Genomic DNA, 19,862 nt, shown 5'->3' on the forward strand with positions numbered 1-19,862 from the left:
TTTTTTTTTTTTTTTTTTTTTTTTTTTTTTTTTGAGGAGACATGAACACATACATCTTCATCCCAGATAGGAAACTGATGACAGACCAAAGTAGCAATAACACCAGTCCTACTAGGTGAACCAGTAAGTTTGTTGGGGTCACTTAGGAGCATGAGAGAGGGATTACTTACAACTTAAAGGTAGCTGCATCACTGAAAGCCACCCCAGCTTAGGTGACAACTAATGAAACCTGGGACCCTGGAGCTCCCTTCACGACTTGCAGGCAAAGTTGGCTGGACAGATAGTCTCTTTTCTCCAGCTGTCCTTTATTTTTATATAACTTCTGGTAAGTTTCCTGAGATTTGTGCATTGTTGACTTCCTGAATCTTAGCATGCCACCCTTCAGAAGTTCCTGAACTTAGGGAGCCTGCCTCCAAGATGAGTTGTTTTCAAACCCACTGGCTGCCGGTTTTCTTGGCCTGTCCCTTAGACGCTGAGGAAAATGGCTCAGGATGGGGCTCCATTGTTAGAGTGCTTGCCTAGCACTGGGTTCTGTTCTCAGCACTGTCTAAGCCAAGGTAATAGTGTATACCTATCATGCCAGCACTCACTGCCACACTTGCTCCTGGCTCAGGTCTGGACTCCCTGCTACCACTGGCATAGCCCCCATTGCCCATTAACTCATGTCCCCCACCTCTTCCCCATAGTTGAGGGCATCCAGAGCCTGATCTGCCGGCAGCTGGGCAGCACCAGTGGCCAAGTGGAGGAGGGAGGTGTCTCTGCAGGCCTACCTCGGAGGGCTGAGACCTTCGGGGGCTATGACAGTGTGGGCAGCCCCAGCAAGAGTAAGTATGTCACCCAGCTCTGAGTCTGTGCCTGGGGAAGCTCATGAGTAGCAGATCCAGTGTTCTGTATGGTGGGATTCCTTCAGTTTCTAGTTGTGAGCCTTAGCCTTTAACAGCTGAGCTATTTCTCCAGCATTGTAATTCCTGAAAACAGTCCTCTCAGCCCTCTAAGTGTTAGTGAGCCAGGGCTCTGCAGCCAGCCTCCGGGAGCACCCTAGCCTGTATTTATTACACTTAGGGTCTGGGTGAAGAGGAGGGGATCCCAGACCCTGTGGGATTCATAGCATCCTCTGCGGTCCATTTGGGGTCTCTAGGTGGCAGCTTTAAAAAGAAGATGTGCAGCAACGACCTCAGGCCCCAAGACTGGCAGGGGCCTTCTGGCAGCCCAGACTCCAAACCCTGTGACAGCCCCACCCCCAGTGGCTGTGAGGAGTCACCTCAGACCGTAAGTGATTGCCTGGGTACAGACAGTCCAAATCAACATAACCACCACTAACATGACAGCCTTATCATGTTAATCCTGCAGACCCCTGGGAATGGCAGGCAGTGACTTGGGAGGGAGGCAGGGGAGAGAATGGGCACAACCTTAGTTGTTTCACTTCAACACAGTGCCACATTGGTGTACCACAAGCTATCCAGAGTGTGTAGTAACATCTGTCTACACTCCTGACATTTCTCCTTTGACTCAGCACACCCAACACCTGCTCATGGTTTCTGAGGCTTCCAGAGGCTAAGGCCACCTGCCTCTAGCTGTGTCTGTGTCTGGCGTGGCCACATAAAGCTTCACTTCCAAGCCCACCCTACTGTAGAGCTGGACGTCAGGCACCCACCCACCTCCCAGGCTTCCCCAGAGCTTCATTTTCCAGACTCTCAGATGGGCATACATCAGATGGCCATAGGACTTGTACCCCACAGTCACAGCCCAGCCCTGGGTTCTTTCTCCCATGCCAAGAACCTGTCTCCTCCCATAGTCAGCTGTGGTGGTTTGGGTCAGTCCCATTTGATACTGTCATCTTCTTCACAGGTGGAGATGCCTAGCGCAGAGAGTAGCTCATGTCTGCCCACTGTCCTGGAGTCAGAGGTACCACTCCTGGTCCATCTCCCCCAGGGATGGCATGCCCACATGCCCTGTGTACCATAATCAGGTAGACCAATTTGACTTTCTCTCTGCAGCTGGTCCACCGGGTCCAGACACTGTCTCAGCTGCTTCTTAGTCTCCAGGTACCTGCAGCATCAGGGAGGGGACTGGCTGCTCCTGCCCTTCGCTGGTTGGCTGGGTCTAGCCAAGGGCATGACTCTCATCAGCCCCACCCCATCCCTGTACCTAGGCGGTCATCGCCCAACAGGACAGCTATGTGGAGATGCAGCGAGTGGCCATCCAGGAGCGCGAGAAGCAGTTCCGGCTGCAATCAACACGTGGGAACCTGCTGCTAGAGCAAGAGCGGCAGCGCAACTTCGAGAAGCAGCGTGAGGAGCGCGCAGGCGTGGAAAAGCTGCAGAGCCAGCTGCGCCAGGAGCAGCAGCGTTGGGAGCGGGAACGTGCACGCCAGCAGCAGGAATTGGAGCTGGCAGGTGCGAGACTGCAGGAGCGAGAGGGCGAGGCACGCCAGCTACGTGAGAGGCTGGACCAGGAGCGCACAGAACTAGAGCGGCAACGCCAGGCCTACCAGCATGACCTGGAGCGTCTACGCGAGGCCCAGCGTGCAGTAGACCGAGAACGTGAGCGCCTGGAGCTGCTGCGCAGGTTCAAGAAACAGAACACTGTACCCGGGGCACTGCCCCCAGAGGTGCTGGCAGAGGTGAGTGGGCCTGTGTGGCCAAACCACTAAGCTGGAAATGTGGCTTGGTTTAGTACTTGCCCAGCATGCACGAAGCCCCTGGTTCCAGTCCCAGCACTGCATTTAAAAAAAAGCTGGGCAGTGGTGGCACATGCCTTTAGCCTTTAGTCCCAACACTCGGGAGGCAGCGGCAGGAGGATCTCTGAGTTCAAAGCCAGTCTAGTGTACAGAGGGAGTTCCAGGACAGCCAAGGCTACACAGAGAAACCCTATCTTTAAAAGCAAACAAACATAGTGACACAGGCCAGTCATCCTAGCATTCAAGGGGTGAAGGCAGGAGAATTACATCATCTTTGACCACATAGCAAGTTCAAGGTCACTTGGGCTATGTGATACCTTGCTTGGGGCAAGGGAGAAGGTGCTGTTAAAAGGAGCACATGCCTTTAACCCCAGCACTCAGGAGGCAGAGATGGATCTCTGAGTTCTAGGACAGCCAGGGGCTACACAGAGAAACCTTGTCTCCAGAAAAGTTTCTGTGAGTAGTCCAAATAAATTGTGTGACCATATCTGTGTGTGAGAGAGAACGCATGTGTCATATGACTCAGCATGACCATGGATGTGCATATACTGGTGTGTTTCATGAATTGTACATCACCAGAAGCACTTTACACTGAAGCAGTGCGCTGCAGAATAAAGAATACACCTTCCCAGCTATGACCTGGATCCAGAGCTGGGCGGACAACGCCATCATCTCTCAGCATTCACCAGCGGTGTTTGGTCCTCCCCACGCCAGAGCCACCAAAGGGCTGGGAAGGTTCAGCAGCGACAGGCTGTGTCTTCTGTTACTTTCAGGCCCAGCCCACAAGCCATCCTCCCAGTTTCAATGGGGACGGACTGGAGGGGCGCTTGGCTCTAGCCAAAACACCAGGGACCCAAGGGAGCATGCTACTACCTGGCACAGGACCTGAGTACATAGAACGACCTGAGGTGGCCCGCTGGGACAGTGTCCCCGCTGAGAGCCGGACAGCCAAGAGTGATGTGCCCATCCAGCTGCTCAGTGCCACCAACCAGATTCAGAGGCAGACAGCCGTGCAACAGCAAATCCCCACCAAGCTGGCTGCCTCCACCAAGGGTGGCAAGGACAAAGGCAGCAAGAGCAGGGGCTCCCAGCGTTGGGAGAGCTCAGGTGAGTTGCACCCCCACCCCAAAAGTTCAAGAACCCCTGTGGAAGGTCCACTGGGAGAAGCTGGTGAAATGTTACTATAGAGCCTCATTGGAAGCCCTAAATCAGGACCTCTGTAGCATCCAGAGAAGAAGCACACCCCTCCCGATGGAGTGCTCTGTCCCAGCAGCAGAACTGACAGACCTCAGACAAGGGAGACAGTTAACAAGCACCAGCATGGGCAAGCAGCATGGCAAGAAAGCAGATGTCCGTTGTGCCAGTTGTATTCTGTTGCTGGGATGAAACACCCTGACAAAAAGCAACTTAGAGAAATGATTTGTTTTTAGCTCACAGTTCCAGTGTCAGTCCACCATTGTGAGGAATCAAGGTGACAAGTGCTTGAGAGTCACATCACAGTCAAGAGCACAGAAACGGATGCATGTTTGACTAGGACCCAGCCAGCTTCCTCATCCTTTTATTATTATTTTTATTTATTTTTGGCTTTTTCGAGGCAGGGTTTCTCTGTATTGTTTTGGAGCCTGTCCTGGAACTTGCTCGGTAGACCAGGCTGGCCTCGAACACACAGAGATCCCCCTGCCTCTACCTCCCGAGTGATGAGATTAAAGGTGACTTTCTTATTCTTATCCAGAATGATGGAGCCCACTTTCAGGCTGGGTCATCACGCTGATTAAGGCAAACAAGGCAATCTCCCACACACATGCCCACTGGTCAGCCTGATGTAGACAGTCCTTCACAGAGCCCTTTGTCCCAGGCTGTGTCTTTGACAAAACTAATCACCATGCCCATTTACTTAACCTCACAGCTGGGTCACAGGACAGGTACTAGGGCTGTACCCAGCATCTTTGCCCCTCCCCCATAGATTCCCTATCCCCTGTTGACACAGAGGGTGTTGTGGGACTTTATCCATAAGCAGAGTCCATGTCCTACTGATCATGGGGAAAGGGTGTTTGCTTGGAAGCCACACCCTTCTCCCAACATTGACTGACTCTGAGCCGCCTTTCAAAGTGCTTATCTGGCTGCCCATGGGGAAGTAGCAGGTAGTGGGGAGGCCCACTTCCCACCCAGATAGCCAAGTCCAGCTCAGGTACCTTCCCTCTTCCAGCATCCTTCGACCTGAAGCAGCAGCTGCTTCTCAACAAGTTCATAAGCAAGGATGAGAATTCGTCACGAAACCGCCGGTCACTGAGTCCCATCCTACCCGCCACCCATGGATCTGCACCTGTCCCAGGTGAGCCCAGCCACTGGACATTGGAGCCACCCACTGCTTGTGGTGACTTCTGACACCAGTGTGTCCCACCTCTCTTCCAGACCCCTGCCTCCCAAGCCCAGCCCCAGCTGCCACGTCCCCTGAGGCCTTCTTCAAGTCCGGAAGCACATCCCTGCCACCTGCATCCCCATCCCCCTCACTGCCAACCACACCACTCACCGCCAAGGATGAAGTTGGCAAGGAAGATGTCATCTTCTTCTGAGGGGGCCATGGCCCAAGAGCAGATCTCCTGTCCTGATAACCCTTTGTCTCTGGGGATCCCATGGGTGACTGTTACTGTCTGGCCATCCCCTTCCCCTGCCTGAGCATCCCCAGGCACTTGCTCATCTGAGGTTGTCCTGTTAGTGTCGGGTCTCACAGCTCTCTGTAGAATTAGTGGTAGCCTCTTGAACCTTTTTATATATGTACATGTAAACAAAGTTGTTTAAAACTGAAAGTCGAACTCCAGCTAAACCACAGAACTGTTTTAAACCCTGAGATAGACAGCACAGAGCTGGGGAGCCAGGACACAAGAACAGGTGGGTCTAAGAAGACACTGGCTCAGAGGCAGGTTCCATAACCCCCAGAAGTCTGGATTGAGCTGAGTCAGGCACCAGAAGGCCCTAGAATCACCCAGAGTCCAGCTACTCCTCTCTTCCAAAGCAGCAGTTGATGCCACAGAGAGCCTTGATCAGTAAGTGAACCTGGCCACAGAAGGCCACATGGTTGGAGAGGCTTGGGCAGCCCATGGAGCAATGGACTGGATCTGTAGATTCAGAAATCAATCTGGAGGGGCATCCAGCTGTCACTCCTTGTAGTAGGGGGGTGTTTTTCCCTACTCTGCCTCTGGAGGGGCACCTACGCATCCTCCCATCCACCCCTCTGAGACACAGAACCCCAGCCGGGTTCAGCAGGACAGTACATATCCCAGACAGCATTTGATCCCTGTGAAATGAGGTTTTCCTTCAGTGTCCTGCCAGAAAAGCAGGAATCTGGTCAGCAGCTGCTCTGGTCTTGTTCCCAGGGCTGGGTGCCCATTGGCTTGGGAGGTAACTGGGTGTGGTGACCAAGAGTGCAGAAGCTGGTGGACAACAGGGTGCTGAAAGTTGTGGCATCTAATGACTTCAGAGTGCCAGTAGTGGTGTGGGGGCCCCATTGTCTGTCTCTGTCTTGTATCCAGAGTGTATCTCCATTTCCCAGACCTCATCCGTGCCATGTTGCTAATCAGTGTTTTGTGTCTTCTTTTGTACTGAGGTATATCAGAACACTTCAGGAAAGCTGACTTTTAAGTTCCCACTCTGTGAAGAGAACATTCCAGGACCCCCGCCCCTGAGAGGGGCCGGGCTCACCATCAACTCACATACCCTGACCCCACCCTAGACACCATGATTTTTTTGGACTTAGAAGTTCCAATGATTTCCACTTGGCCCTGGGTAGGGTTTATCATGCCCCTGCCAGGCGGCCAGGTGTATCTCAACTGTGTACTGCACACAGTAGAGCATCAGTGTATCTGTCACCAGCAGCCGGGGGTTCCTCCTTGGCAGATCTCCTTGGTAAAGCTGGTGAGACTGAGTAGCATCCCTTGTCAATTGTGACCGTGATCTTTGTCTACCCCATGATTATTTTCACAGTGATGGCAGAGCATCCTGGCCACGGGGTACTCTGGAATCACCCTAGAACATATGACCAGATTCTAGCAATAAAAGTATCCAAAGGACCTCAGGCTGAAGCAGACCTTCTTTGGGGTGGGGGGTGAGAAGCAGGGAGCTGTCACCTGCTGAGATTTTGGTGACAGAGAACATGAATGTGGAAGGGTGAGCGGGTGCTGTGGGTATGGGTACACGGATGTGGGTCAGTTGGTAGAGAGCTTGCCTGGCATACATGAGACCCTACATTCTGTCTCCAGTTTTGGCACGGTGGTGCACACTTGTAATCTCAGCACTTAGGAAATGGGTGTAAAGAATCAGAAATGTGAGACAGGGCGGAGGAGATGGCCCAGTGGGTAAATGCAAGTGTGAGGGCCTGAACCCAGGTCACAAGTCCGATACAGAAGCATGCCTCTGAAATCCAGCACTATCCTAGGATGGGAAGCAGAGATGAGAAATCCCTGGAAATGCACTGGCCAGCTAGCCTAGTGTACACAGCAGAGGACAGGCTGCTAGAACCTGAGGTTGTCCTCTAGCCTCTCCACACCTGCCTGTATTCACACATACACTTTTGTGTTTAAGGGCTTGGAGAAATGGTTTGGTGTTTAAGAGCACTGGCTGCTCTCAGACAGACCTGGGTTTGGTTCCCATGGTGGCTCTAAACCATCTATCACTCCAGTTCTAGGGCATCCAACCCTTACCTCCATAGGTACAAGGCATGCATATGAGATACACATGTATACAAGGGCACATACACAAGTCTTTTTTTGATAAAAGTTTATAATCAGTTATGGTGGCACACACCTTTAATGCCAGCACTCGAGAGGTAGAAGCAGGCAGACCTCTGAGTATGAGGCCAGCCAAGGCTACATAGGACCATCTCAAAAGATTTTAAGCATCCTTGACTACATAGAAAATTCAAGGCAGCCTGGCTCACATGAAGCCTTGTCTCTAGCACAAAAAGAATAAATAAGGAACGGTGGGGGCTAGAGCTTGGTGGAGGACTAGGCTAGTACATGTAAGATCTAGTTCCATCCCCATCCAGAACCACTGGACAGCTCAGCTGAGCCTTCTCTTCTGGAAGTGTCTGCCCTTTTGTTCCGTGTCTGCACATGTGATTTATAGAAGACCCTCCCAGCCTAGGCTTGGACCTCACACTTGGCCTCTGTTCTCCTGGTACCCTGACTAGGTGAGCCATTGCTCTGAGGGCATGTGCTCAGACTTGAGGTGGGGAACTGGTACCAGGATGCCACCACAATGTGCATGATAGCTGGAGCTGGTGGGAGTACCACAAGGACAAGAGCATGTTCCTGGCCTAGCCATGAACCCTGCACAGGTGCTCCACACATGAAAGGTTGGTGTGTTGTGCTGGGATTCCTCATGTACCCCCACCACCCCAAGTGGTCCCAGCATCCCAGTGGCTCACAAGCACCTGTCTTCTCTGTAAAACCAAAGTTTCTTGGACTTTTAGCCATCACCAAAGGGTGGGGTTAGGGGGCCATTGTATCTCAACAGTAGGACTTGGCTCATCCATCCCTAGTACCAAGAATTGGAGGCGGGGTGAGGGGGAGCAGGGAAAAGAAAATTGGGAGGAAAGGGAAGGAAAAGAAATTTCTGCACTTGGGGACCCTGAGCTATGTAGCAAGGCTGTCTCAAAACTCACAACAGCTGGAGAGATGGCTCAGGTTGCTGCTCTTCCAGAGATCATGAGTTCAATTCACAACCAGTCATAATGAGATCTAGTGATCTCTTCTGGCCTGCAGGCATACATGTGGGCAAAACTCTGTGCACACGATAAATAAATCTTTAAAAAGATGCACACAGTTGGACAGTGGTGGCGCACTCCTTTAATCCCAACACTCGGGAGGATCTCTGTGAGTTCGAGGCCAACCTGGTCTGCAAAGCTACACAGAGAAACCCTGTCTCAAAAAAAAAAAAAAAAAAAAAAAGACTGGCATCATGTGCAGTCCAAAGGCAGCTGTGTCTGGTCTCTCAGACTGGGCCACCACCTCCCAAACATCCTTGGCTTCCAGATTAAAAATCCTATATGAAGGCTGGTAAGATGGCTACATGGGTAAAGGTGCTTACCATCAAACCAATCCCCACCACTAACATGATAGTGACACATACACTAAAGTAATAAAATTTTAAACATCTTTTAAAAAAAGGCTACACCCACTATAGTCTCTTTGATACAGGACACAAATCCACAAATGTCTTCAGAGAGGTCAGCAAGCATGGCCTGTCCCCGGATTAAATAGGGCCTCTATGGCCCTTAATATGGTAAGACGCCATGACTGGCATGACTGTTCTCTCATTTAGGTGTGGCCTTCCTGGAGGCAGCAACCTATAGTTTCCCTCCCAGGACTTCAGGAAGTAGATAACATTCTCCCAGGCCTGGACTCAGTGGGCAGAGGTCAGTCAGATACTGAGAGGTCAGTAGGCTGAGGGAGTCCTAAGGGGTGGAATAGAGATGAGAAGTTTCCCACTTAATGTTCCATGCACCTGTGTGAGCAAACCGTGTGACTTAGCCTAGAGGAGGGAAGGCCAGAGAGTGACTAATCACCTCACATACAGACTGGCACCATACCAAGATATTTAATAGGCATTCCAGTATTCCATCTTCCCCAAAGCCCAACACTAGAGGCACGGCAAGTCTCTCCCACTCACCTTCAGGCATGCCATCAAATGGGAGGTTCTAGCAGAGTCCTCCTGGGACTTGGCAAGCCTGGCCTTGGCTCTGGGAGTCCTGGGGTCCTCCTCATATGCCCCCTACTTCCCAAAGGGGCAGCTTCCCCTGAAACCCTAGCTGGGACCTGAGATCTCCTATCAGCCCTTTTCCCACCCCACCCAGGGGACAGCTACTGGAGTGCACAGTTATGGATGTATCTTTGGCCAGTGGCTCCCACTCTGGGAATCTGAGCCTTTTGTTGATAACCCACAGTATCTTCTACCTGCCACTCCAGGGCCTCATCAAGAGCTGTCTGCCTCAGCCGTGCCGCCAGCCCTGGCAGCCTGATACATGCTGAGGAGGGAGGAGATGGTACCCATGAGGCCCACCAGCCAAGGAGGGAAGTGGCCAGCCCACAGGACACCTCGGGGCAGCCAGTGCACAGCGTTTGCCAGGTCAGCCAGGTTGCTGAGTAGAGTTAAGACCTCTGACCACATCCTTGCCTCCATAGCCCTCCGCTTGCTTCTGGGCAGCTGGCTGTGAGAGAGAAAGGGAAGCAAGCCACTCACTGCCTGCCCTTCCTATGTCACCCAGAAAGGAGCAAGCACAGAGTGGCCCACAGCCTCAATTCCACACCTTCTTTCCAGGATCCTTGCACATGGAGTGTGGGGGTTGTGACCATGTCCTGAACTTCATATAACCCACCCTGCCATGGGATACAGCCATGAAGGCTCAGCCTTTAGTCCTCATTCTAGCAAGCCTGTTCCCTGCCTGGGAAAGGCACTACTTCCCACCCAGAGGCTAAAGCAATGCTATTTGAGCACACACACACACACACACACACACACACACACACACCCCACACCACACCACACTATGCACACCCTTTTGTAGTGGTCCATCCCCTGAACCTGACAGACTTGCATATATAGAGAAGTGGGGAGGGTCATCAGACCCTCCTCTGACATTCTAGTGACTTCCTTCTGACTCTGCTGTATACAGTTCTGCCCTAATTGCATGGAGATGCTGTGCAGCTGAGGAAGTTGTCTTCCACGCTGGGGTGAGACTTTCCAATGACACAGCTGTTTGGGGTAATCCACACTGCCCCCCCACACCCTGTTTGGTTCCAAAAGTTGGAATCTGACTAAACCATACTTCAGTTTGACACCCATGTCCCATGAAGCATGGCTGACATCTATTACAACCTTCCGGGGCAAGGGTTCCCACATTAGCCCTGCAAAGGCCAGCAGAGGCCTGGTTCTGAGAGGTGGCCACTCTGTCCACCTGCAGGAGAGATTAGGACGCAGTACCTGGTGAAGGCGCCTGTGGGGCTCCGCAGCATCTGTCTTAGCTTCAGTGCCGTCCACAGGGACCTGCAACACAGGAGACCATAGGGGTGCCCTGTGCTGAGCAGCATGGCAAGCTGGGGTTGGAGGGGCCAGCTCTCCACAGCAGCTGAGGCAGCAAACACATCTACTGCCCTCAGCCTAGGGAACCCAGCCACCCTCCATATTTGGCCAACAGTGGCCCTGTTTGCAGCCTCCTGCACAGAGTTGCAGACTAGCTGTGCCTTGAAGAAGAGACACTTGTCCTAGTTAGCTTTAATTGTCAAACAGAGTCAGACAAGAGTCATCTGAGAGAAAGGCCTTGACTGAGGATCAGATTAGCCTATGGGGGTGGGAGGGGGTCATAGGGAGCAGGGGGAGTGAGAGGAGCCCTAAGTACATGTGTAGTGTTGACTAGGGCTCGTCCATGTCAAGGCCTCCAGTGCCTTAGCCCCATGGGGGTAGCAAAGCCTCCCCAAAGAGTGAGGATGGCAAAGGTTCCCTAGAGGATCTGAGTGCCAATGATTGACAGTGTGTGCAAAGACTGGCAACTGCCGGGCAGTGGTGGCACACGCCTTTAATCCCAACACTCAGGAGGCAGAGGCAGGCAGAGGTCTACAAAGCAAGTTCTAGGATGGCCAGGGCTGTTACACAGAGAAACCCTGTCTCAAAAAACCAAATAAAAAAAAATAACAACAAAAAACTAGCAACTGGGGCTGGAGAGATGGCTCAGCGGTTAAGAACACTGACTGTTCTTCCAAAGGTCCTGAGTTCAATTCCCAGCAACCATATGGTGGCTCACAACCATCTTGAATGAGATCCAGTGCCCTCTGCTGGCATGCAGGCAGACTGTATAGACTGTATAAGTAAGAAAAAAAATAAAAAATCTTAAAAAAAAAAAAAAAAAAAAAACTAGCAACTGCAGCTTCCTCCTCGCAGATGACCATCTGACGCCCCCCCCCCCATGCTGCAGATTCCTGGGTGCAGCTGCAGTGGGTGCCACCACTCCCGTTACAACGCATACCCCCTGCCTGACCTCAGCGTTTCTTTTTCTTTACTCTTTGTTACTCTTTGTTTGTTGGGGAGCGGGTGGTCGTGATGGGATTGGGGGGGATTGGGGTGGAGTAGGGGGGGTGGGGGTGGTAGTTGTTGGATGGTTTTGTTTTTGAGACAGGATCTCACTATGTAAAAAGCCTGGCTTCCCTGGAACTCACTACATAGACTAGAGTCCCAGCTTTTCTGCACATGTACCCAAGTCTCTGTCACTTCTTTAGTGCCACTGTCCTTTCTCCATTCCCTCCACCTCCCTGGTCAGGATTCCAGATCCAAACTATGCAGGTCATGGCTCCTACGAGTGAGCCAGCAGGCAATTCCTTCATGGTTCTCTGCCCTGAGTTCCTGCTTTGACTTCCCTCAATGAAGGAGTGCCACCTGGAAGTGTAAGCCAGATAAACCCTTTCCTCCCTGAGTTGCTTTTAGTCAGTGTTTTAGAACAGATCCTCCTGTAGCCCAAGCTGGCCTTGAACCAGATGGGTAGGATGACCTTCAACTCCTGATCGTCTTGCTTCCACCTCCTGAGTTCTGGGATGACAGGCACCCCCACAACTAGTTTACACAACGTTGAAGGTGGAGAGCAAGGCATTGTGTGTGCTAGGAAGCACTTTACCAACCGAACCACATTCCAAGCCCAGGACTCATCACTTAACCCAGATCCCACTAGAATGGACCATGCTGTGGAGCTGCCCAGTGCCGGGAGACAGCCAATAGTGTGCAGAGACAGGAAGCTTGATGGGACCTCGGAGGTCAGCTGAGGTCAGCAAGAAACCATAGTCAGGAAAGGACATCTGGATATTGTCCAAGCACGTCAGCGGAGCACATCCAAAGGCGGGAAAGGAATTACCAGAGCCAGGGCTGGTGGCACAGGCCTGTCATACCAGCTTCTGGGAGGTTGAAGCAGGAGGAGCCAATGGGATACTTAATGAGGTCCCGTCTCAAAATAAAAAGTAAAATGAAGCTGGGTGGTGGGGGTACATGCCATGGAGGCAGAGGCAGGCAGATCTCTGTGAGAGTTCAAGGCCAGCCTGGTCTACAGAGTGAGTTCCAGGACAACCAGGGCTACACAGAGAAACCTTGTCTTGGGGAAAAAAAAAAAAAAAAAAAAAAAGCAACAAAAATTAAAAGGAGGAGTAGGCAAGATGGCTCAGTGGGTAAAGGCCCTTGCAGCCAAGCCTGGTACCCTAAGTTGGATCCCAGCATCCACATGGGAAAAGGAGGTAACTACCCAAGTTTGTCCTCTGACCTCAATACATGGGCCACAGCACACGCACACACACACAAAAATAAATGAAGTAAATATATATATATATATATATATATATATATATATATGGCCTGCAAATATAACCCTTAAAAAAATCAGTGCTGAGGGGACCTGGTGCTCACTGAACAACCAACTTAGCTGAATGAGAAAGGCCCAGACCACTAAGAATAGAAAAAAGAAAAAAATAAATAAAAAATAAAGTAGAGAGCCAACAAGATTGCTCAGCAGGAAAGGTGCTTGAAACTAAACCTAAGGACCTGAGTTCAATCCTCAGAACCCAAATGGTTCAGGGGGAAAGAACCAACTCATGTTAAGTTGTCCTGTGAATTCCACATGTGCACTACAGTGCATGCATGCCCCACACACAAATAACTAAAAGAGAAAATTAAGAAAACTAAAGGGGAATGACTGAGTAATGACATCTGAGGTTGACTTCACATACTCACACATGCCCTCTCACACATACAGGCTTAAATATAATAAAAATTAAAAAGAAAAGCAAGGAGGAGATGGCTTCGTGGTTAAGAGCAATTACATACAACCATTAGGACTTGAGTTCAGATCCCAACACCCACATGGCAAGCTGGGCATGGTCCTGCACACTCCAGTAATCCCAGGGCTGAGGGAAGGGGAAGGAGAAACAGAGGATCACTGAGGCTTGCTGGCTGCCAAACTAGCCAAAACACAAGCTCTGGGTTGAGACCAAGACACCCCCTCGAAGGAAAAGGCAAAAAGAGTGATAGAGGACATTCTATGTCCCATCTGGCCTCTGCACAGGCACACACCTACCATATCACATACAAACACAAATAATGAATAAATTCATTTTTTATGGGACTGGTGGTGGTCAAAGCAAATGTACTGACTGCTCTTACAGAGAGTGGATTCAGTTCCCAGCACTCATGGTGGCTCCTAGCTGCAAGTAACTCCAAACCCAGAGACCCAACACCTCTTCTGGCACAGGCACTACACTACTATGCATGAAACCATGAACATAATTAAAAACAAAATCTTTCTTTAAAAGCTCCCAAAAATAAATACATCTTTTAAGAGAGAGAGGGGAGAGATAGGGCAGGGATCCAAAGAAGACAGAGACACTAAAACTCTGCTGTGCTAACTTTGAAGGAGGGAGGGGCCACAAGCAAAGGGATGTGGGCCCTCTAGACACTGGAAAAAGGCAGAAATGGAAACACTATGGGGCCTCCAGGAAGGGACTAGCCTTACCCCACCTGGACTTTACCCTGTGAAATTGACTGCAAGTTTCTGACCTCCAGCATTGTAAATAACAGATCTGTGTTGTTTTAAACAGCACATTTGTGCCTAACTGTTACGTAGTTACCTTACTGAAAACAAACACCCAGGGTCAAACTGGGTTGAGGGTCTAGAGGGGTGGGGAGGGTGCTGCAGACACCCTCAGCAGCTGAGACACTGGCTGCTCTGGCAAAGGACCTGGGTTCTGTTCCCAGCACCCATACAGCAGCTCACAACTATCTGTAACTCCAGTTCCAGGGGACCTGCCATCCTCTTCTAGCTTCTGTGGGCACTGCACACACGGTGCACAGTCATGTGCAGGCAAAATACCATACACATAAAAATTGTCTTAAAAATTAAGGAAGGAAACTCCAGTACGAAGACTTGCCCTCTCCTTTGAGCCTCCTAAAGAAGTATGTAAGGGTTGGCACCCCTTATTGCTGAGGTAACACTACTTGGGGACCTCAGGTGTCCCCTCTGGCAGATGTCACGTACCTGACAACTCCAAGGAGTAGAGAGAGAATCCAGAGGGCAGTGCTCAGTGTCCACCACCGAGCAGCGTCCACCTGGAGGACCTTGGCATCAGCAGCCCAAGCGACATGCTCACATGGATAGTACAGCTGATCAGCCATGTTACTCAGGACAGACAACAATCGGATGAAGATGTCCTCCTCCTGTGAAACCAAGTGTTGGAGATAGGCCTGCAAGTCAGACCTTTCTACTGCCTGATTTAGGATGGTGCCATTTTGGGCCACAAGACATCCCGTGACCAGAGTCTGTGCCCTGGTGTCTGGGCAGCACAGCCCACCCTCTTAACAGTTGTACAAGAAGAGAGCTAGGGGGCCCGTGCAGGCCTGGCTTCCTTGGTTCATGCTAATTGGACAGCTCACTGGGTCTCAACTCAGGCAATACAATTCCCCAGAGAGCTGTCAAAACCCCAAGCCTGCCTGGCAGTGGTGGTGCACACCTTTAATCCCAGCACTTGGGAGGCAGAGGCAGATGGATCTCTGTGAGTTAGAGGCCAGCCTGGAATACAGAAAGAGTTCCAGGACAGACTCCAAAGCTACAGAGAAAAACCCTGTCTCAAAAAAGAAGAAAAGAAAAAAAAAAGCCCTGAGCATCACCTCAGAAGGACTGGAATGGACACCAAAGGTTTGTTGTTGCTGTTATTGAATTTTTATTTATTTATTTCGGGTGTGTGTGTACAGTACCCTGAGACCAGAACAGCATAGGATCCCTTGAAGCTGGAGGTCGAGGCATTTCTGAGCTGCTGCACATGCGTGCTGGGAACCTGCTCTCATCCTCTTGACTAAGTAGCAAGCACTGTTACCACTGGGCCATTTGCCTGACCCAGAATTTTACCTTAAAGACAGGGTCTCACATAAACCAGGTGGTCTCAAACTCACTATGTAGCTGAGGATGACCTTGAACTGTGTGTGTGTGTGTTATGCGCATGAGTATAAGTGCCTTTGGAGGCCAGAAGAGAGTGTGGGATTCTGCAGAGATGGGGTTAGAGACAGTTGTGAGCTTTCTAATGTGGGGGACCTAAACTCAGGTGATAGAATTTGAACGGCAAGCACTTTTACCTGCTGAGGCTGGGGCTGGGGCTCAACAGCAGAGCCCTGGCCTAGAAACCCCCACTGAGGGGTAGTGTATGTGGTTTGGCAGTCAGGTGCTTAAGTAACGCACAAGGCCCCAGTTCCATGGCCAACACTGCCATAAAAAAATAATAAAGTTACCCAACGAGAAGCCCTTAAAACACCCACAGAGGCCACTGCTCCTAGCTCCTTGGGAAGGTCTAGTCCCCTCTCCCTACAGCCCCATTAACCCTGTTACCTCTGTCCCCAGGCCATACTGCTTAGTGTAGACAAACATGGCCGGATCATCAAAGAGTCGCAAGACAGTCCTGCAGTGGCTGAGCTGGGCTGATACCACCAGCAATCGCCTTCCCATTTCAGACCTGCTGGGACATTGTTCCACTAGGACACCACCGACGAGCTGGCAGCAATACCCCAGTGTCCGAATCTGTGGGAGACCAGAAGCAGTTATCAGAAGCAGAAGCAGTCCCCATCATGGACTGAGCTGCAGTCCCCACCACACGAGAGGCAATGGGCCCTTTAGGATGGAACCCGGAAAGGGTTCTAAGAGTTACAAGGCATAGTGGCTCAGGCCTATACTTCTCAGAACTTGAGAGACTGAGGCAGGAGGATCACCCACAAGTTTTCGGCCAGGAAGAGCTACTGAGTCAGACCCTGTCTCAAAACTAAAAACAAGTTCTAAGAGTCAACAAACTTCCATCCCAAACTGAAAGGTTGTGTTTCTATCTTTTGTTTCTTTCTTTTGCTTGCTGAGGCTGGGTCTCACTCACCACATAGCCTAGCAAGTTACTATCATCCCCCTGCCTCAGCATCCCCAGTGCTATAAAAACAGGCATGAAGCACTTTACCTGGCTAAAAATGGAAAGCCTCTCTCTCTCTTCCTCCCTCCCTCCCAGTTCCTTCCTTGCTTCCTCCCTCCCTTTCTCTCTAAGATGTAACTTTATTGTAGTTGTTGTCAATTTTGAAACAAGGACTCATGTAGCCCAGACTAGCCAGACACTGTCTGTGGTCATAATTAGAATTTCCAATCCTCTTGCTTCTACCTTCTAAGTGCTGGAATTAGAGGTGTGTGACATATTTGGAATACACAGTGCCAGGGACAGAACCCAAGGCCTCCTGCATGCTAGACAAACACTCTACCAACATCCCAGGCTCTGAAGAGGGTTAGATGGGAGCTTGACATCAAAATACAGAAAGTGCCACACAGTCAGGTGTGGTGAGCACACCTGTCATCCCAGTGCCAGGGGAGCTGAGGCAGGAAGATAAGAAAGTTCAAGGCCAGCCTGGGCTACATAACAAGACCCTGTTTCAACAGAGAGAAGAAAGGAGGGCAAGGGAGGGGAGAAAAGGAGAGATGCCATGGAGAATCCCACAAGAGTGCTAGCTTGTGTCATCAATGGTTGAAATGACATGGACAGCCGGGCGATGGTGGCACACAGCTTTAACCCCAGCACTCAGGAGGCTGAGGCAGGAAGATGTCTGTGAGTTCAAGGCCAGTCTGGTCTACAGAGTGAGTTCCAGGACAGCAAGACTACAAAAAATAAAGAAGGAGGAGGAGGAGGAGGAGGAGGAGGAGGAAGAGGAAAGAAAGGAAGAAAGAAAGAAAAAAGAAAGAAAGAAAGAAAGAGAAAGAAAGAAAGAAAGAAAGAAAGAAAGAAAGAAAGAAAGAAAAAAGAAGGAAAAGAAAAAGAAATCACAGGGACAAAGAAAACAAAACTATTTCTGCCTCCTGGGTTCCCCTTTGTCCACAGGCAGGGGCACCAGACTGAAAGGAAACATATTTGCCCTTCCTGGTCCAGCCAAAGCCCTTAGCTGGACTGAAAGAGCAGTCTAAAAGGCAAAATAGTAATTTGTTGCAAATACTTTAGAGAGAAGGAAGACATTCAGTAAGGGACTTAGATCATTGAGATTCGGAGGGCTCACCACACTTGTATCTAGGTTTTCTTTGTTTTTGAGACAGGATATCATGTAGCCCAGGCTGGCCTTGAACTCCTGATCTTCCTGCTGATTGCTGAGATCACAGGCTTGTGCCAGAATATCTGGTTTATACGGTGTTGGGGATGGACCTCAAGGCTTCAGACCCAGCTCTTTTATTATTTCATTTGCTTGCCAGAATTTGCTGGTTTCAAGCTGTGTATGGTGGTGCACACCTGTAATCCCAGCAATTTGGAAGGCTGAGGTAGGAGAATCCCATGTAAGACACCAACCTGGGTTACACAGTGAGTTCCAGCGAGGCCTTGTTCCTACTGTGCCATAAGTTGTTTTGATTATAACCCCCTTTCAGCCTGACTGTAATGGTGAACACTGTAATTGGGCTGAACTTAAACATGGAGCCACCGGTAATGACAACCTCTAAGGAGCTGGTGGGGAAAGCTACAAATAACCTCAGAAGCCTAAGTGGATCAACCAAAATGCTGGTGCGGAGGGAATTTTACTATTACCAAAATATTTCAGATGCAGCACTAGCCCTGGGACATCCAAATCCCCACGTGAGATGTCTGCGGCAGCTCTGACATATATAGTCACTAGGCAACTACCAAACGTGCTCGTACAGGGACCTGACTGGTTTGGCTGATCGTCCAAGAAGCCATCTCAATGGCCAGCTACAGTGGATTTCATTCAGAGTCGCCATGGCTAGGTTCTGGAAGTCTGGCCACATTTGGCTGAAATAAGCCAAGTGCCCGACTGGAGGTGATTCTGTCATTACAAATGTTCGGCTACAGGGGAAGCAATGTGCTAAGCCCTATTTGAGGCTGCTCAGAACAACCGGAGAACACCAGTGGCCTGGAGATCTTAGTCATTATTTGATTCAGCAGGGCCGGATTGGCAGGTTTGACCCCAAATGTCCAACACCAGATGACAGTGTGATCGATCCAGAGGGACATGAACCTGAAGGGACTAGCTGGCAAGTCTCTACCATGCTAAAAAATCATTATATTACATTCCTAAAGTTAGCACCCAAGGGTCTATTCCTTCATCTGGCCACTTCCTCCTCCCGAGGCTACCAAGATTCAGCTACCAAAGTACTCTAGTCCAGCGACCAAAAGCCCCCTTTGGCTACCCTAATTAACATGCCCAATTTAAATCAAACACTTCACCCAAACAAGGGGTTTTCCCTTTTACCCTCATAAACTGCCAGTTGTCTATGGGCCACATCTGTCTCCTCTCTATGCAGAAGCAGTTCTTTGTCCCCTCTCCCTTGTTACCCTCTCGTCCTAGTTCTCTCTCGTCCTCTAGCTCCTGTCTTTGTCTCTTATTCCCTGTCCTTTGTCCTCCTGGGGCAAATGAATCTTTGTGCTGAGAACTTGGTCTTGGGGTGTCTTGTACCTATACGGGTCCCTTTAAGGAACCCCTCCCTGGCCTGTTTCCCCATCTCTGAGTTCTGACCAAACTCCAGGTCACTCCGACCCAGCACGGACCCAAGCCTCCTCTCACCAGGCGGTCCCGGCCCCTGTAAGACTCCAGCGAGGAAGCCAGACTGTTCAGCAGCGCCATGGCAACTCGGTCCTGACGTCACCCGGGGCGGGGCAAAACTCCTTCCGGAAAGAGTTGAAGGCTGGCGCAGGCGCACTGCGGCCCTTTGTCCCAGTACTGGCGAGCTAACCTGAACCCAGTGTGCAAATGTATTGCTGCTAAACCTGTACTCCCTGCCCCCAGGCACCCAGAATGACCTTCCGAGCCTATTGCAATCCGCTCCTTGGCTGCTTAGGCAACTCCGCAAGCAAAATGTTTCAAAATTAACTCATTGTCCACTTTGGAAAAAAAAAAAAAAATCCAAGCCAAAGCATATATCAGACCCACACAAAAGGGATTTCTCCTTAAAAGTGGGCTGCACTTGCGGCCTGCTTTGTCAACTTGTCTGTAGTGAGCATGTGTGACTGGTGTACTCTCACAGCAAGGCATCTTAATTTTCATTTTCTTTGAGGTTGCTTGGTTGTTTGATTTTTAGATTTCTTTTTTTTTTAGGATCCTATGTACTCAGGCTGACCTTAAATTCCTGACTCTCCCAAGTGCTGGGATG

General features: G+C 50.5%; 2 protein-coding genes across 4 annotated transcripts in view; one reads left to right on the forward strand and one right to left on the reverse strand.

Moving 5' to 3' along the window:
- Positions 1-6,747, forward strand: part of Arhgef18 (Rho/Rac guanine nucleotide exchange factor 18) — a 73,947-nt gene extending 67,200 nt beyond the window's left edge. The window contains exons 13-20 of one of the 2 annotated variants that reach the window (XM_035443203.1): positions 687-824; positions 1,139-1,269; positions 1,849-1,905; positions 1,998-2,045; positions 2,153-2,623; positions 3,454-3,787; positions 4,887-5,012; positions 5,093-5,253. In XM_035443203.1, coding sequence (XP_035299094.1) covers positions 687-824; positions 1,139-1,269; positions 1,849-1,905; positions 1,998-2,045; positions 2,153-2,623; positions 3,454-3,787; positions 4,887-5,012; positions 5,093-5,253 — 1,466 coding nt within the window. Of the gene's footprint in view, positions 1-686; positions 825-1,138; positions 1,270-1,848; positions 1,906-1,997; positions 2,046-2,152; positions 2,624-3,453; positions 3,788-4,886; positions 5,013-5,092 lie in introns of both variants that reach the window. The other variant, XM_035443204.1, reaches the window with a different exon arrangement.
- A 2,501-nt stretch (positions 6,748-9,248) lies between these two features.
- LOC100771214 (peroxisomal membrane protein 11C) lies at positions 9,249-19,375 on the reverse strand. Of its 2 annotated transcripts, none has more exons than XM_027415768.2 (5): positions 19,277-19,375; positions 16,080-16,268; positions 14,739-14,917; positions 10,658-10,720; positions 9,249-9,884 (listed from the first exon to the last, which is right to left on the reverse strand). In XM_027415768.2, the coding sequence occupies exons 1-5, from the start codon at positions 19,334-19,336 to the stop codon at positions 9,650-9,652; spliced, it is 726 nt and encodes a 241-aa protein (XP_027271569.1). In that variant the 5' UTR covers positions 19,337-19,375; the 3' UTR covers positions 9,249-9,649. The 2 variants fall into 2 exon arrangements, with proteins under 2 accessions (XP_027271569.1, XP_027271570.1); XM_027415769.2 differs by having other exon boundaries at positions 19,261-19,342.
- Positions 19,376-19,862: the final 487 nt, after the last annotated feature.

The sequence above is a fragment of the Cricetulus griseus genome, chromosome 4, assembly GCF_003668045.3.
Source record: "Cricetulus griseus strain 17A/GY chromosome 4, alternate assembly CriGri-PICRH-1.0, whole genome shotgun sequence".
NCBI lineage: Eukaryota > Metazoa > Chordata > Mammalia > Rodentia > Cricetidae > Cricetulus > Cricetulus griseus.